At 37.3% G+C, this 19,130-nt stretch overlaps 1 protein-coding gene across 5 annotated transcripts; it reads right to left on the reverse strand.

Moving 5' to 3' along the window:
- Positions 1–10,875: 10,875 nt before the first annotated feature.
- Positions 10,876–16,611, reverse strand: LOC110921192 (F-box/FBD/LRR-repeat protein At1g13570). 5 transcript variants are annotated; one of them, XM_022165478.2, is made up of 8 exons: positions 16,429–16,611; positions 15,697–15,822; positions 13,071–13,752; positions 12,831–12,995; positions 12,223–12,747; positions 12,052–12,147; positions 11,811–11,969; positions 10,876–11,302 (listed from the first exon to the last, which is right to left on the reverse strand). In XM_022165478.2, exons 3-8 carry the CDS (start codon positions 13,710–13,712, stop codon positions 11,006–11,008), a joined length of 1,884 nt encoding a protein of 627 aa, XP_022021170.1. In that variant the 5' UTR covers positions 13,713–13,752; positions 15,697–15,822; positions 16,429–16,611; the 3' UTR covers positions 10,876–11,005. The 5 variants fall into 5 exon arrangements, with proteins under 5 accessions (XP_022021170.1, XP_022021168.1, XP_022021171.1 ...); XM_022165476.2 differs by having other exon boundaries at positions 15,697–15,843; XM_022165479.2 differs by lacking the exon at positions 16,429–16,611 and having other exon boundaries at positions 13,071–13,742; positions 15,697–16,143.
- Positions 16,612–19,130: the final 2,519 nt, after the last annotated feature.

A 19,130-nucleotide genomic window follows, 5' to 3' on the forward strand; every position in this document is an offset into this window, starting at 1 on the left:
GTTAGGGATCAATAAGTAGTATCCTTCATAAATAGAAATATCCTGACCAGATTTGGAGTACCAGCCGAGATAATCTGTGACAACGGTTCTCAATTCATTAGTAAAAGAACTACTGACTTCTGCAAGAGTTGGGGGATCAAAATGATAACATCTACTCCAGTACATCCTCAAGTGAATGGACAAGCAGAATCCTCGAACAAGATAATTGTCAACAATTTGAAGAAAAGACTTGGAGCTAAGAAGGGAAGATGGGCAGAAGAATTACCATTTGTCTTATGGGCTGACAGGACAACTGTGAAGAATGCTACTGGGCAAACTCCATTTTCCTTAGTATTTGGAGCAGAGGCAGTAATCCCGACAGAGATGGTGATACCTACAGCAAGATCCAACCTCTGGGATCCTGAGAAGAATCATGAAGCCTTGTGTCAAGAATTGGATACTATCGATGAGACAAGGGATGCGGCAAAGTTGAGAATGGCAGCATATCAACAAAGAATATCCAGAGCATGTAACAAGAATATCAGGACCAGAAGATTTAAGGTTGGGGATTGGGTGTTAAGGAAGGCTTTTCAGAATACTACGAATCCTGCTGAGGGAAAGTTTGCTCCAAAGTGGGAAGGATCCTATGAGATTGAGTCGGAATCCGAAAAAGGAGCATACCAGCTTAAGAATATGGAGGGGGATATACTACCAAGATCCTGGAATGCTATACATCTCAAAGCCTATTTCAAGTGAGTTTAGAATTTAATTTCTAACTCAAGATGGTATGAATTCTGTCTCTTTTAGATATACTTTATTTTATTTGAACCCAATACTAACTTAAGCATCGGAGGGGTGTTAGCCAAGCTAACACCCACCTTAGTTTTGAAATATTTTGCAGTATATGCTTCGGGATATAGCTCCAGGATGCACACTCAGGATGCTTCGGAAGACTAGAGGATTTGCCCCCTCTCTCACGTATAAGGGATCCTGATCCCTTCATAGGTTTAAAGGTATTCACCTTTCATCCGAATTGGGTTTAAACACCCCGCCTGGAGCGCAAGTTATTCGGGAATAGTTCAAGGTGGCGGGACCAGTCCATGTAAAAGTGGCTGACAATTTCGTTACTGTTGGCTATATCCTGAATCCTAAAGGTATATGAGGATTGATCACCCTCTCTCGCGAAAGGGTATTTTCATACTCTCTAAGGTTTAAAGGTTTTCACCTTTCTAAGTCTTGGATTTTATACACTCCCGCCTGTAGCGCATGAAAATTTGGGATTATCCCCAGGATGCTAAGGATTTATCTCCAGGATGTTTTTGGATTTTACCCCAATGACACAAGAACTGTCTACACAGTTGAACATAAGTCTAAGTAATTTTTTCTAAGTGTTGAAAGATTTTGTACACAGGGGACATTTCTCCTAAGGCGATTATGTAAGGCATAAAGAGTCAAGTTTGAACCAAGCGTGCAAGGACTGGGGACATCTTGGTACAAGGAATTGCAAAGAGGATTGAAGTTTGAAACTAGGGTTACACTCTATTCCTGGTATGATCTTTCCTTTGAGAATCTTACGCGACTTGATTGAACTTTTGAAACCATGTCTGAAGTTTAATTATCCTGATTAGGATATATCTTCAGGATATATTCTCAGAATACATTCTCAGGATATAATACAGGATATTTGTTTGGAATATTTGGAGTACGGTACTCAAGTTTAAAAATCAGAATGGAATTTGTTTATAAATGCTAAGTAAACCATCTTATTCCTTTGAACACTTTAAACTATTTGAGGTCTTAAAAAGAACAAACTATTTTTTGAAACTCTATCCAGATTATGGGGATTTTGAGAAGATCTATTTGCCAAAGTTCTTTACAAGATATTGCTAAAAATATGGATTGAGGTATTTAAATGATTATACTAATTGATATCAAAACTAAACAGTATATAATGAAAGACTAAAGCATTGACAAAGGCAAATAAGTCAAAGGTAGGTCATATTATTAACATGTCAAAAGTTGTGCTTTTGGTTTCACCTTAAACTAAGGCCCATCCACCAAAAGCACAATAGTTTCTTAACTAAGATTTACTTAACAGATTGAAGGTTTCGTCTCAAACCGAGACCCATCCGCCTTCAACTGTTATATTGTTCAAAATATACCATACTAACTAATGACCAAGGGCTTCGTCCTGAAACCCAGGACCCATCCACCTTTGGCCATTATATTGTCTTAATGCAGGAAAGTAAATTGTTCAAAAGCAGGAAAAGGAAATTGTTTAAGGGTTACAAACCACAACCATCAAATTTAAAAAAAAAAGTGGGCTCCGGCCTTGGCATATATATCCATCATTGCCCACTTCGCTGCTTTCAAGGGGCAGCACCTTCTTCAACCACCGCTTCATCAGCACCTGCACCAGCATCACCCTCGGGATTCTTCTCAGCATCAGCCGCTTCCGCCACTGCCTTGGAAGGCTCTTCACCCGCAGGCTTGGCAGGATATTCAACAGGACTTCCCCCGAGGTCTTTCAGTTTTGCCTCCCAAGCATTCACATTCCAGGAAGGGCATTCAAAGCCCAAAGTTTTGGCTTCATAAGCCATCTTTAGCCTGGCTTGTAGGAGGGAGAATACAACTGACCCCTTGAGACCTTTTCGGTAGGTAGTCTTATCCTGCTCGAATTGGAGTTGGGCAGCATCCAGCTTGGCTTAGGCATCTTCGTTGGCCTTGTTGACAGCAGCTTTGGCTTCTTGGGTCAATGCTTTGAGTTTATCTTCATAATGCTGAGACTTTGCGGCGGCGATCATCCCTTGGTCAGCAATGGTTTCTTCAGCTTTCTTGAGCTTGGCCTCCAACATCTTGTTAAGCCCACACGCATCCTCATAAAGGAACATGAGGCGTTCCAGGCCCTGCAACCAAAAGCACAGGTATCAACATATGTGTAAAATAACCAGTATATGCTGCAGGATATAGGTTAAGGATATGAACCTGGTTAAGAAAGCCAGTCATGAAGCCGCTGGATTCAAGAAACCCGTGGTTTTCAAAGGGGAAGGTTTCAGATGAGGCTGGAGAGTCAGTCTCCTTTCTTTTGCGGGAACTTGAAGCACGTGGCTTGGTAGCAGGAGAGGGCTTAGGAACAACTGCCGTTTTAGGGCCGGATGCTGGTTTGGAAGTAGAGGCAGGTTTGCTGGGTTCTTTCTTCACCTGGACAGGAATGGGATAACTATCCAATTCATCGAGATCAAAGACCTCTGGAGCTTTGACTGGTGCTGCTAAACAGGGAAAATATCTAAAACTTTACTCTTGTCTCTTATTTTAATATTAAGAAATGTGCAAAATTTATGTGATTCTTACCAGACATATCTGATGAAGAATACTGGCTTGAACTTGGAAGGTGCTGTGAAAAGGATCTGTCACAATCAGGCAACTGGTAGATCCTGTTGATTCGTTCTTGAGATTCATCAAAAGGAGGAGCTAACTCTTTGAAGTTTGCTGCAAAAGAAAGAAATCAGGATATTAGCATAGGATGCATCACCAGGATATGTTTGGGGATATCTAAAAACCCTAAACCCTACTGGAGGTCAACCATTTCACCGGAAGGCTTTTGCCCTCGGGAATAGAATCCCGTCTAACAAAAAAGAATTTTTGTTGCCACCCATCCTCGTTTTTTGAAGCTTTGAGGATGAGGGGATTGCTAGAAGTTGAGAAAAGCAAGAAGCGACTATTGCCGTGAGATCGGAGACGGTAAGCAAGTGGAAGGTCTTCGATACAGAGATCGGGAACGTGAAGGGTTTTGATTTGATTAAGCATAATCAGCACTCTCTAGACCATGGGCATCGTCTGGGCAAAACAGAGACCGGTAATTCGAAAGAACTCCATGATGAATTCCGGGAATGGATATCGGAGACCAAGCGAAAAAGGATATGATGAGAAGCAGATCCACTCCTCGGAACATACGTTGGAACGAATGCTCCGGTCGAATGGACGGATAATCGTTGTATCGGAGAAAGCACCGGAGGTTCTTAACGCGTTGATATCTGCGTTGTCGAAGGAGCACACCTCCTTCTCGGGGTTTTTCAGCAGGTTCTGGTTGACAAACGACGAAGTGGACTCGCCGGAGTGAGAGCGTGTTCTGGTGGCCATCGGGAAATTTGAACGAGAAAATGCTAAGAGATAAGAAGAGGAAAGTACCAGAGAATTCTGAGAGAGATGATCGTTTATAAACAAGGAAGAGAGAAGATATAGGGGCTAAATGGATAGCCATTGAGTGAAAAACGCGTTGGAAGTTGCACAATGTCACTTCAAGCGTCACTTTGATTTAATTGCCTCGATGCACGAAATAAGTTTTAAAATATATCCGTTGGAATTGGTATACCAACAGATATATTTTGGGGACAATTGTTATGGGCCATTTTCTGAACATATATCCTGACTAATATTCTGATTGTGATTGTTTATTTGTAATCAGGATACTGGACGGGGATATTGCTAACATCCTGGGTAATATCCTGAAGTATATCGAATTAATCACGTGCAGGTTAAAGACTGGGACTTGCTAACGGTCAAATGGACTTCATCTCCTCAAGACTCGGGCGTATCTGTTAAAGGAGAGACGTTGAACCCGAAAGACTAGGTCTACAACGTTCGACTAAAGAATATTCGTTGGATCCCGGTTATGTAGGATAGTTAGTTACATTATCTTTACTATAAATAGATGGGGGCGGATCAGTTTAAGGCACACAATCTTCCACTTACACTCTCGTACACTCTTACTCTAGCTCACCGCAAACACCACATCCAAACACTTGTATTCAAATTACGTTGTAACACTTAGTCGATCCGCACCACATCCTGCACTGTATCCTGAAGTTCGAAGTAATAAGAAGAACAAGGCAGCTGCGATTGTCAGCTCCCGAGGTTTTATGCCGGAGATCCAGATCGATCAAGGGCTTTCCTCGTACATCACGTGTCAACCTTTACATTTTTTGCTCATTGTTTGATTATAGATACAGCTCGATATCCTGAGCCGTATCCTGAAACTATTTTTGCAAATAACTTGATTAACATTTTTTTGAACACATTCTCTTAGCACACTACCTCACAAAACTAATTTGATCACTTAATTACTTAGGTAATTTTTGACCAAAACATCCACGATTGTCAAAAAATATTTGCAGCCGCTATAAGTGGACGTTTTATATGGTCCCCAAACATCAACATGCAACAAATCAAAAATAGCCTTAGTGGAACGTGTGCTAGTGGGAAAAGGCAAGCAATGTTGCCTAGCTTTAGGACAGATTGAACAATGATCAAGAACAGACAAATTTTTATTAGAAATGACATCTAATTGTTTCATTTTATAGGTTGGCAAATGTCCAAGCCTATGATGCCATATAGTACTTGAAACAGTAGAATTACAAGCAGAAGTAGTAAACAAAGAACTGTTGAAACAATGAAAAGAAGGAGTGTTTGCTTTGAGAATGTAGAGCCCATCTAGGAGATCACCAAGAACCAGTGGCCTCTTCATTAATGGGGCCTGCAACAGACAACTTTTATTAGAGAAGTAAACAATGCCTTGATTATCATGACACAATTTAGAAACAAAAAAGCAGATTATGCTTGAATTCAGGAACAAAAAGAACATTATGAAGAATCAGATCAGAATGAAGTATAACAGTTCCAACCTGATGAACTGTTATAACATGGCCATTAGGAATACCAATTAAAAACGGGGATGAAATGTAGTGAAGATTGGAAAATAGATTTGGATCATTGCACATGTGATCACTGGCTCCAGTGTCAATGATCCATTTTGTGTGAACATTAGTGGAATTACATGCCATAATACCTGCAAAATTAGCAGCATGGATCGAAGAAGTAGGCTGTGATTGATTTTCTTTTGCCAAATTGTGATGCTGCAACAATTTCATCAACTCATTGTATTGTGTAACTGAGATAGAAGATGAACCATTTAAAGATTCAGGAGAAGTGTTATTAACAAAAGGATTTGTTGACTGTTGAAAAGGCAAGTCAGATTCAAGTTCCACATTGTTAGCAGTTCCACGTTTTGACTTTGTGAACTTGAAGTCTTTGGGAAAACCAATGATTCTGTAACATTTACTGACATGATGTCCAGATTTCTTGCAATGAGAACAAACTTGCACCTTCTTATTATCAGAATTCCCAAAAGAAAGCTGAGTATTAACATTCATAGATGCAGATTCAGAAGGAAAAGGAGATGAAGAATGAATCTCCCTTTGTTTCTTATCTTGAACAACAAGAGCATAAGCTTGATTGATAGTAGGTAACGGTTTCATCATAAGAATATTACCTCTGACCGTATCATAACAGGGGTTTAAACCCATCAAGAACTGCATAAGACGCTGATCTTCATCTCTCTTAGCCAGAAGATTAGCAGTACCACAGGTGCATATTGGAATGGTGTTACATCCCAAACAGTCTTGAGTCTCGTAAAATAAGAAGCAATATCAGAATTACCTTGAACAAGATCAGTTAAACTCTTTTGCAATTGATAATACTTGGCACCATTTTCTTGACCATATCGATCGTTGAGTTTAAGCCATAATTGTCGAGCAGACGCAACATAAAGAACACTTCCACTGATTTCTCGAGATAATGTGTTTAAGATCCAAGAAATCACCATGTCATTGCACCGATTCCAGAGAGAAAGTTGAGAAGAATCAGTAGGAGAAGCAAATTCACCATTGACAAACACCAATTTGTTCTTCGCAGATAGGGCAATCGTCATGGCACGTTTCCACGCACCAAATCCTGAGCCATCAAACGGTTTGGAAACAAGAAGCATCCCAGGATGATCAGAAGGATGTAAGAACAAAGGATTGGAAGAATCAATCGCACTAGAAGGAGGAATTGATTCAGACATGATGAAAAACAGAGCAAAATGAACGAAATTGAACGAAGAAACTGAAGAAATCGATCGCGGAAACGAAAACAGAATCGAATCAGGATGATACCATGTAAATTGAGAGAATGAAAATCTTGAATTGAATATCATTCCCAAAGTGATACAAGCCCTAATTATATACAGACAAAAGCTAACAGACTAACTGTTCTCTAACTTCCTAACTAACAATAAACAGAATAATTAAAGGGTAAAATAGTAATTTGACTTGATGAAGTCAACAGGTTGTGTGATTGTCAGATTGGGTGGTGACAGGGCGGCGGTGAAGGTGGGTTTGGGGTTTTAATCATCGGAGATATGGAAGAAGAGGAGGTGGTTTAGGAGGTTTGATTGTGGGGTTGCCAATTTAGGGTGGTGACATGGCGACATTAACGGTGGGTTCAATGTTATGGTCGCCGGAGATGGGGAAGAAGGGGATGGCTATGGTGGGAGAGGTCTGGTGATGAGTGTAATTGTTTTTGTAAGGCGAGGTTGTGGTGTCAAACAAATTGGGGATGACTTTGTGAATGTGTTGGAGGGATAGAGAAGAGGCAATAAGGGATGAGGAGTTGGGTTGTGGTAGGAGAGGTCTGACGAGGCATGGTGGTTGTTTAGTGGCACTGGCCATGGTGAAATGTAAATGAAAGATTTATGTGGAGTGGAATGAAAATTAACAACAAAGTCGATTTTGGGGATCATTAAGAGGTTTGTGAACAGAATCACCCTTTTCCAACATGTAAGCTTTGAAACTGAAAGTGGGTTTTTATTGTAAGTCATTTTCTTCAAAGATTAGTTGTTCTTCTTTTTTGTGGGTTGGTGGTGGCGGGAGATGATGGTGGGTGGTGGTGGGAGAGATACGGAGAAGAGGAGGAGAGTATTTATTTTAGTATTTGGGGTATGATGACCAAAACACCCTCATGTGAGAGGTTCATTTGATCAGATTTAACCATGAAAACTAACTGAGTTATGGTCAAAGGATGTAACGTGCAAGAGTTTGCAAAAATCAATTACGCTTTTTGTACTTTTTGAAGGTAAAAGATATAGTTTGCAATTTGGTGTCAACATACAGGACGATTTTTGTAATTTACTCTTATTCTATTGACTTACAATTTTTATCATATCGACTACTTTACACAGTTTCCGATCCTACTTTTAAAATTATACATTTCTTTACGACTAGACACCTCAATCACTTAAAAAGAACATTGCTATGTACTCATATTGATACTTTTAGGCTACAATCCATTTGATCAATGGTTTGCTACGATATTTTATATTTTTTGGACTATTATAACTCAAGTCTCTTGGTCAAACAAAGTCAACATTTGTGTATCAAAGTCAATCAAATCATTTAGAGCGTTCTATCTTATCATATAATCTTCCTATACTAATAAATGAAAATCTTTTTGTACACGTGTCACTCTCTGGTGACTCCTCACTTTTAATAATAGTATTACATATTAATTTTCATACACAAAATATAATATAATATTAATTAATATAGTTAGAGATAAACGTATAAAAGTTAAATTTAATTAATAATTATCTATAACAAATATAAATATAAATGTATCAAATAATATAATAAGTATTACATTATTTAATATAGTTAGAGATCAAGCGTATAATTTCAAATTTAATTAATGGTAAATTACTTTTTGAGTCCTTATATTTTAGTGGTTTTAACCACTTAAATCTAAAATAAAAAAATTTAACGTCCTGAATCTCTAACCGCTCATTCACACCCTCTATAAAAAATTCAAAAAACCTTTCGTAAGGTTGAGTTCTCTAAGTTCTCATAACTCGTAGAAGTTTTCATTTTACCCTAAACATATATATTTGTTGAGATAAAATATATTATTTGGATATAATAATAATTACTAATATAGAATATACAGGGTTTTTAAAGATATATTTTTTTATTATTTAGTATACAAAATTACATTTATTCAACCCGTGTATTTGTAAATTATATTTCAGTCATTAGATGCGTGACTTCAAAGTCACATATCAATACTAATTGAAGTCATATGTAACTCATGATTAGACCATGTGTAGTGGTTAAACAAAATAATGCCCCCACCATGGGGCATTATTCGATACGTGGCAGTCCAGTCAGCATGGGGCATTATTCCAAAAGTGGCGTAGTTGGACATTATTCCAATAACGCCCATGCAATCATTTCACAATTATTTTTTTTAATTTAAAACATAAAAAACTTCATTAATTTAAAATAAAAATTACACTACTTGAAATAAAAAAACCGAAAAAAAAACAGAAAATAAAAAAACGGAAAATAAAAAAACCGAAAAAAATAAAGTTAAAAAAAAAGATGATCTAGAGTCCATATTTTTCTCGAATTTTTTGGCGACGCATTTGCGCAAGGATCAATGCATCGCCTTGGAGGTGGTCGATAGGTTTGGACAAAAACTCAATGTCCTTTTCCATTTGCCTTGCCTCTTGCATCTCGTTAAACTTTTTGGTTTCGGCCACTCGTTCTTTCATAATCTCATAACGTTGGTGGCCGAGGTCGCGAATGTCTTGGAGATGACGGTTCATCTCCTCGAAATCTTCCTTTAACTCGAGATCGGAAGACGACTTGGCCGTTTTTTTTCCCGGTTCGCTTATCCTTTCTTCTACCGGGCGGTCGGGTCAACTCTTCTTGAAGTTCCCCGTCAACGTCCACCACCTCATTAGATCGACATTGCGGGCATCCGATGTCGGTGTTTCAGGGTCAACGGAGGATGATGTTTTTGACCTTTTAGCTCGACGTCTACTACTAGACGTCATTGGATTAACTAGCGCCCACTTTGGACTTTTCCGTAGTAGATCCCAACACTTATAGTACGGAAAAGGGCATTTCGTTTTCTCGAACTCGTCCAAAGTCTTCGTTAAAACCCCGACGTCACTTTCACCGCTCGGGCGAGTATCGTAGTTACGTTGGTACACTTCTTGGAACGCATGACACTTGTTGTTGATGTCGGTCAATTTGCTAGAAATGGAATCTTTGTCCCGATGTTCGCCTTGACCCCACGTGCTAAAAAAGAGTGCACGAACCCTATCCCAAAAAACGAGGCCCGTTTGAAAGTTTGCTACAAATTTAAAAAATAAAAGTAAAAAATAAGTAAAAAAAATATAAAAGTTACGAGTTTCGTGGTCCTCCGAAATGTCGAGCCACGCCCGAGTCAACGTGAATTCCTCCTCCTTCGTCCATTTAATGGTAGTTTTTGTACGTCGAGGTTCGTCCTTTTCCTTCTTCTTATGCGACCTTCTGCCGCGTTTCGATTTCTCTTGCACCGGTTCGGGTTGCGTCTCTGGCACGACATCGACATCGGTTTCGGATTCGGCTTGTTGTTGTGACGGTTGCGACCCGCCGGCTTGACCATAGCCGAAGGTGGGAGGCACGAACGGAGTGGCGCCATTCAAGTAAGCAGCGTACGTTAACATGCTCGGGTCCATTTCTTGAAGGTTAAACGTCTGTTGCGGTTGGGTTGTGTTCGGGTTCATGGGTCTTGCGAGCACACCGGACACCAAAAGGGGGTCGGAATGGATGCATGATTGTATAAAATATAAAAGAAGTAGGAGAGAAAGTAAGAGTTTTTTTATAAAAAAAATAGGAGAAAGTGGGTGATATATATATAGTAGGTAAATTTTTGAATTAAAAAATAAAATAAAATAAGCAATTGACCGTTGCCAACGGTCATGTCTCAAGCCCCAATGCAAATTCGGATCAATATATACACTAAGAAAAGTCATATATCTTAGCTCTTTATTAGAATTAGATATTTCAATCCAAACAAAACTTATTACATAATTACTTTAAAAAACATATTCATACTCTTTTTTTAAATGACTAGTTTAGCCATTCTTATCAAACTTGATCCGAAACTTGTTTTTACCAGCTCATTTTCCACACTTAATTCATGTCTTACCATCAACCTTGTACTAATACCTTTTGATCAACGTATGTTGGCACGTTTCATTGAATATTCTATTCTTTAGAAAAAGTTTTTTTCACCATTTACAAACATACTTTCGAACTTCTTATATCCATATCCCCGATAATTCATTTTTAATGAAAGAGTAAAATGAATATAAAAGTAGCATTCAGTTAAATGGGTTAAAGGCCTTTGAAGCAATTCTCACTTCCGGTGATACACGTGGGGCCTGTAAGAGGGTTCTTAACATCTCCAACTCTATCTGATGACCTTCACTGCGTATGCAACTTATGGTCACCTTCTTCAGCTTTGGTGACCTAGCCAAGATAAACTTTACAAAATCCATTTCAGGCTTCGAGTTTTTGAAACCTTTAATCTCCAATTCATTCAGATGCTCCAACCAAACATCTGAATACTCTTTCCATTCAAAGGAGTATTTCTCATGAAGAATAATCCCCCAATAAATCTACATGAAGGTTCAACTTTTTGTGTCAGCGTATTTTGGATTGAAATATCCAATTCTAATAAAGAAATAAAGTTAAAATCAATACGTGATATATAGGACTTTTCTTAGTATATATATTGATTTATGTCAACAAATGTTCGCCGAAGAAAGGCTTGATGATGTTACGAGTATGTGAAGTTGAAACACGATAATCACGGGTTACATATGACTTAAATTAATATTGATAGTGATTAAAATTGATATGCGACTTTGAAGTCACGTATCTCATGACTGAAATATAAGTTACAAATACATGATTACAAGTTTACGTGCTTACCAGTTATAGTTCTCAAGGTTATGTACTTTTGAGGTGTATAAGTTTCATACATACATACATACATATATATATAAACTTTCTCTTTTCTTATATATCAAGTTTCCCAAAGATACCCAGAAGAGTTTGTGTCAGCATATTTTAGCATGCAATAATCAAAACAAACAATATATGAAATATGATTATATTATTTACCTGGAGCTTAACTTTCTCCAAGTTCGGTGAACATTTGATAAAAACAAGAAGAAAAGCTAATCCACAACGCTCAACAAGAGTCATGTCTTTGAAACAAATGTATCTGAGGTGGATTAGTGAGGTTGGAAGCTTTTGTGGAACCGAGTCTAGCACAACCCACTTGAACCATAGTACAAACAAAGATTAACAACCAAAGTTCAAAACATTTCTTTCAATTATATGAAATGCGGATAAGTATTACCTCAGAGATATGAGGCCAAGTAGTTAGATGTTCAATCGCAGGTAAACACGCTAATAGCTCATAAATGGTGCATTTATCATCTGAAGCACGTACAAGCTGCAACATGTTACAATATTCAGATAAGTTTCAAAAGCCCATGATATGAGAACGTATATTTAAGTGGGAACTTACCAGACTCAAGTTCTTAAGCGATGGACAATTTAATAAAAGATGTAGAAGAGTTTTTGTAGGGATCGCTACATCCCTCAAGACTAAGCTTTCAAGGCTATCAAATCCATTGAAAATTGGTGGATGGTAAAGATCAACTTTAGACATAACAAGGTCCCGTAAGTGATGAAACGAGAAGATAGATATGGGTACTTTATACCCACAGTCATTATACCATCCATAAAGTGTAAGTTTCTTGACCGTATAGTTTCTCGACAAATGAGATACTATTTGATCGAGTTCCAGATAGGCATCTTCATATTCAGACAACTGAAGGGTGAGCTCGTATATTGGACCCTGTCGCAGCAGCAAAATATATTCCGTATCATATACCTCAAGCTCAAATCCCTCCAAGTTCGGGGAACATTTGATCAAAACATGAAAAGCTAATCTGTAGTCCTCAGTAATACACATTCCTTCCAAACGTAAGTATTTGAGGTGGATTAGTGAGGTGGGAAGCTCTTGCGGAACCGGGTCTGGAACTAGCCACTTGAACCATAGACCAAAACATATATTAACAGCCAAATTTCAAAACATTTCTTTCAATTATATAAAATGTGGATACATATTACCTGAAAGGCACGATTCGAAATAGTCAAACGTTCAATTACAGGTAAACACTTGAGTAGCTCATTAATAGTGCATTCACCATCTGGTTCATCATCATCTTCTGATTCATCATCATCATCTGATTCATCATCATCATTTGATTCATCATCATCTGGTTCACCTTTTTCCTGGAACACGTCAAAATATTCAAATAAGTTTAGAAAGTCCACAACATGAGAATCTATATTCAAATGGGTACTTACCAGACTGAAGCTCTTAAGTGAAGGACAATTAGATAAAAGATGTAGAATATTTTTTGTAGAGATTATTACACCACGCAAGTATAGGCTTCCAAGGCTACCAAAGCCATCGAATGTTGGTGGATAGTCAATATCAAACTTATAAAGATAGAGGTCTGTTAAGTGATGCAACGAGAAGACAGATACGGGTAATTTATACCAACCGTCGTCTGAATTATAAAGCCCCTTAAGTGTTAGTTTCTTGATAGTATGGTTCCTCGACAAATGAAGTATTATCCGATCAAATTCAAAACAGTCGTAATATTCCCAGTAATTCCGCATAGAAACGGTGAGCTCGTGTATTGGACCCTGGCGCAGCAACAGAACATGGTGTAAATCATTCATGTCCATCTTCTTCCTTGTACTTGCAATCTCAGACGTTGGCTCGGAAACAGACATTTGCTTCTTGATTTTAATCGTTATTTTATCCAATTTAAACTTAAGTTTAGGAATACCAGTCCACCTGTACCTCCATTCCCTTGAAAGAATACTTGTCCTTGCTGCCTCTTTAGTTGATAAAAGACATAGGATGGTTTCTAAAATGGGTTGCGGAAGTGTGCTGATTCTATCCAAAGGCAATTGTTCAGCTTCACAATATGGTTTCATCTTCGGTTGTTCTTTTTGTTTGGATTGATACTAAACAATGCTGCTAAAACTAGTTACTATGAATTTTCAAAAATTAATTGAAGTTAAAGTGATAATAAGGGAAAAACAGCATTTAGAGATGTTGATCAAATGATGAGTTATACCATCTTATACTTTACCCTTCTTAAAATAATTATCGTGTTGGAAGAATAAACAGCCTGTCAATGGATGGATATGGATTGGATCATGATCCGATCCATTAATGATCCAACTTAAATGGATCATGATCCGATCCATGATCCAACATAATGGATCGTGATCCGATCCATATCCAAATATTTTTAAATGGATGGATCACTATCCAGATCGATCCATATAAGAAAATATAATAAAAAAACTCTAAAATAAAAATAAAAAATCAAAAAAAAAATTGTAAAAATTCAAAATAAAATCAAAAGAAATAAAAAAAATTAATTTTAAAAAAATTAAAAATCTAAAAAATAAAAAATTCTAAAAATTCTAAAAAATCTAAAAAAAATTCTAAAAAATTCTAAAAAATAAAAAAATGTTCTGTAGTTTTTAACAGGGGAATTTTCTTGAAAGTGTGAAATACAGAAAGCCCCAAAATATATTTTGTGACAAAAGAGTGTATAAACTAAAGTTTTTAGAGAAAAATATTAGAAAATGGGTTGATGGGGTGAATTAGAAAGAAGCTGCTTTGACCAGTTTAATGGCTGGTTTTCAGTTATAATGTTAGGCATATACAAGAAAAGAGGCTATTCAAAAAAACTCAATTCTTGAACCCAGCCCAAAATTTACCTTCCTTGAACCTGACCATTACAACTTGTACAAAAAACTCTTGAATATATCTAACTGCCTATTCAAAAGGTATGGTGACATTTAACTACAGAAAGGGAAAAAATAAAAATAAGAACTTGGTGAAATATGCTTGTGGAAGTAGCAATCATGTACACTATACCCCTGATCTTCATATCCTTTTTTTAACAAAACTATGACTACTTTGAATTATTATTACTTTTACCTGATAATGATGAAAAAGTTTAGTTTATAAATCAGTTACAAGCTACAAACAGAGGATAGCTCTTGTTAAGCTTATGGTTTATAAGCACAAATAGCAACAGCAGCGGCAAATTAAAGAACAGAATTGCCGACCTTCTACCGGATAACCATTTGACGAAGCTTTCATTTTCAATGCAAAAAAAACAAGCTTGATTGCCTCAGAATGAAATAAATTGACCAGTTTAATGGCCGCTTTGACCAATAAATTTGTAACTTTAAGACTGAATAAGCTTAACAATGCACATATTTGTCTCAAGAAAAAGTTTGTTTGGGCATGTTTAGGCTCGCGAGCCTAGACGAGCTTTGTATTTCAGGCTCGAGGTCGGGCTCGATCACTAAACGAGCTCTATTTCAGGCTCGAGCCCGGGCTCGTTCGAGCTTTTAACGGAGCCGATAACGAGTAGCGATCGAGCTTTTGTGTCCTTTATGTATTACCACCCGTTGTTATTTCAGTCCCAGCTAACTTAAAAGAACCCATGAAAACAGTCATACAATGAAAAGATGGGTCACAATATAACCTTTTTATATTTTAATTCATCACAGAAACATACAATTTCATGAGCATAAACGAGCACAGAAGGACAATCTCCAATGGCATCTCAATTATCAATACAAGAAAGATAAATGCACAATTATGATGTAATATTGTAAATCAACACACAACAGAAAACTAAAAAGCCACACTATGAATCCATGAACTAAGTTTCCTTTAGGGTGCTAACTAGTTACTACTACTACTACTACTAAAACTTTCATTGGGGATTTTTATCGAATACTTGGTGATCATAAAACAAACAAAAACAATAGCTTTTCATCTGCACCTAAATCTTGCAAAACCATTCACAATAAAGAAGTACAATAACACCTGTACAAATTGTACATAGGAATCGTGAACAACTTGCAATAAACCGAAGATTGAACGTACCAGCAGAAAATATCGCCTCTGCCACTGGCCTGAATGAAGCGAGCAGAATTCGTCGATCGCTGGATGAAACGAGTAGAAATCACTGGTGGCGAATACGCAGTTCTTTCCGGTTGCGGGTCTTTGAAGCTGAATTTTGGAGAGAGGAGGCTGGATTATTGATTTCAAAATTCAGGTTTGGACTTTTGAGAGCACGTGCAATTAGATATTCAAGTAATGGATCGATCCGGATGTATCGATTCATATAATTAATCGGATAAATGGATCCATTTATTGGATTGATTAATGGATTATTGGATAATTTTTATGATCTAATAAAGTGATTTAAATGGATCGAATTGGATTGGATATGGATCAATATCCAATCCATTGTCGGGCCTACTAAACACCATCTAACAAAAGAAAGACATTTGAAAATAGGGATCAGAATCAGATACAAAGGCTTCTTATTGTAAGAAAAGTACAAAAGTTTCTAAAAAACCCACTACACATGAAAAAAAAAAAAACTAAACACTCACCACCATCCAAAAATCTAAACCCCCCACCCCCATCACCCACCCCCCCCCCCCAAAAAAAAAAAAAAAAAATGGGTGTTTAGGTTTTGGGTGGTGATGTAGTAGGTTTAGGTTTTAGGTTATTAGACACTTATCACCCTATAAATCCTTTTTACACTTCTTACAAATAAAAGTGAATAACTTAACCCTTGAAAATAGAAACTGGAAGTGAAGATGTTACCAAAGCAGTTCAATCGTTGATCCTGAATTCTTCGGTTAAAGAAGTCTAATCTTCATCCTCAGAAAAATAAAGTTGGGAAGTTCATTTTGAGTTTAGATTCAGATGAAGAACCTAATGACTTACAGGTGAAGAAACCCATTTCAGAATAAAGGTAACTAGGGGGGAGTGCATCATGACATAATGACTATCAGGTCTGAAAGCGAAGGCAAAAAATCTACAAAGAGACACCCTACTTTTTCTTTTGACTATGAGAACCGATAAAAAGATTCTGTAACCCTACAATAGTAAGCAACACATCATCATTATATCGACAATTTGATCATGTTCTAGAGTTGTCACATTATGAATTTCCTTGTTAATTTCACATATAGGAATGCAATTTTTTTTAGTCACATGTGTCTGTTTACCAGTGGTGAGTTCATAAATTTTTATTTTTTATATTAAATGTTTCAATATCATATGTTCGAACATAAAATATACGGGTCGGTTCGACGGTTCAGGTCGGGTAAAGTTTATCAGTTATCACATAATAAAAATACGTAAATAGATCCAAAAAGTATTAATCAGATTATTGGAACCCAAATGTTAATTAACTAGTATTAAAGCTTAACCAGATGTTAACTAGCAAATACAATTTATAATGAGAAAAGTTAGGGGTGAGCATAAATCGGGTTAACCCGAAATTACCTGAGAACCGAACCGAAAACTACCCGATACCGAACCGATGTGATATAAAAGGTTTCGTCTTCGGTCCTTATATTCTCCAGAATTCGGGTTCGGGTCGGTTCTCGGGTCGGGACAGAAGATAACCGACTTAACCAAGAAAGAACCGAATTCAATAACCCAGCAAACAATGTGTGAAGATTCTGTTATTACAGGACATCAGCAATGTGCACTTTCTTAAATGGAAAAAAATGTATGAACTAGTTGTTGGATCAGTTCTGTTTAAATGTAATGGAAAACATGAATAATACCTGTTACAGCAGACAGGCCAGCAGAGAATCCAGTCAGAGATGCAGCCATTGAGTTCGACATGATTGTCAGGATGATCTGGTTCCTCCTTAGGGTGTAAGTTATGATGGTGATGAAACCGAAGGTAGGGTAATTTCGGTTAGGGGAGAGAGTGACGAAATTGATGTTGTTATGAGGGTTTGATTGTGTAATGTGTGTAACCCTTTAACTCTCTAATAAGCCCCTTATTTATACACCCAAGAGGAAACCCAATTAGTTAATAAGGGTAATATGGTCCATCAACAATTACCAACTAATTATTAATAGGTTAATAAATATATTTTGATCTAATATAATATAAATGATTATATAGGCTACAAGATTAAATATTACATTTATATATTTAATCTCACATTCTCCCACTTAGCCAAGTAATCATTTATCATGAGTATTAGGTAAGCCTGGCCAGGAGTTAACACTCATTTTAGCTTTAAACCAAGAACTATAGCAGAGAAATACAGCCGTTGAATCATCATTCGACTCAGGACCCCCATTAGTCATACTATAGCCTCAATTTAAAACCTAATAGTTACGATCAAAATATGTATAAGCCCTTTAGCGTCTGATTTGTATTTATATTTGTCTATATGTCATTACACCGGCAGAACATATGTTAGAGACATACAAAATCAAACTGAGGAAATTTTATTAATTAAAACATAAGCTAGTACAATATGCCATTAAACAAGGTCTTTAGTAAGTCCTATATTCGATACATGTTCTTCGAAAACTTTAGGTGGGAGACCTTTAGTCATCGGATCCGCTAGCATATCTTTAGTACTAATATACTCAATACAAAGATTATTTTCCTCAACTCGTTCACGTACGAACAAGTATTTTGTATCGAGATATAAACCAGCTCCAGTCGAACTGTTACTGTTCGAGAAACTAACGGCAGCTGAGTTATCACAGTAAAGTTTCAATGGTCTAGAAATGGAATTAACAATTTTGAGTCCAGTGATCAGATTTCTAAGCAACATTCCATGACAGGTTGCGTTGTAAACAGCAATGTATTCTGCCATCATTGTGGAAGTTGTAGTTAACTGTTGTTTATGACTCTTCCATGAGATAGGTCCGCCTGCTAACATAAAGATGTAGCCCGAAGTGGATTTCTTGTCATCTTTGCACTTGGCAAAGTCAGAATCAGAATAACCTACCACTTCTAAGTGATCACTTCTTCTATAAGTCAGTTTATAGTCTTTCGTCCCTTGCAGATATCTGAGGACCTTCTTAGCCGCTTTCCAGTGATCTAGGCCAGGATTAGTCTGATAACGGCCTAGCATTCCAGCAATATAAGCGATATCTGGGCGAGTACAGACTTGAGCATACATCAGGCTCCCGACTACTGACGCGTAAGGTATCTGGCTCATTTGCTCCTTTTCAACCTCTGTTGTCGGACACTGGAATGAACCGAAAACATCTCCCTTAACTACTGGAGCGGCGGAGGGTTTGCACTGTTGCATGTTGTAGCGTGTAAGGACACGATCTATGTAAGTCTTTTGAGACAATCCTAAGATCCCTTTGTGTCTATCTCGGTGAATTTCGATGCCAATGACGTAAGAAGCATCTCCGAGATCCTTCATGTCGAAGTTATGCGAGAGTAACCGCTTCGACTCATGCAACATGTCTAAACTATTACTTGCCAATAGAATATCATCTACGTAAAGGACAAGTATAGTAAAATTACTCCC

The sequence above is a fragment of the Helianthus annuus genome, chromosome 16 (assembly GCF_002127325.2).
Source record: "Helianthus annuus cultivar XRQ/B chromosome 16, HanXRQr2.0-SUNRISE, whole genome shotgun sequence".
NCBI lineage: Eukaryota > Viridiplantae > Streptophyta > Magnoliopsida > Asterales > Asteraceae > Helianthus > Helianthus annuus.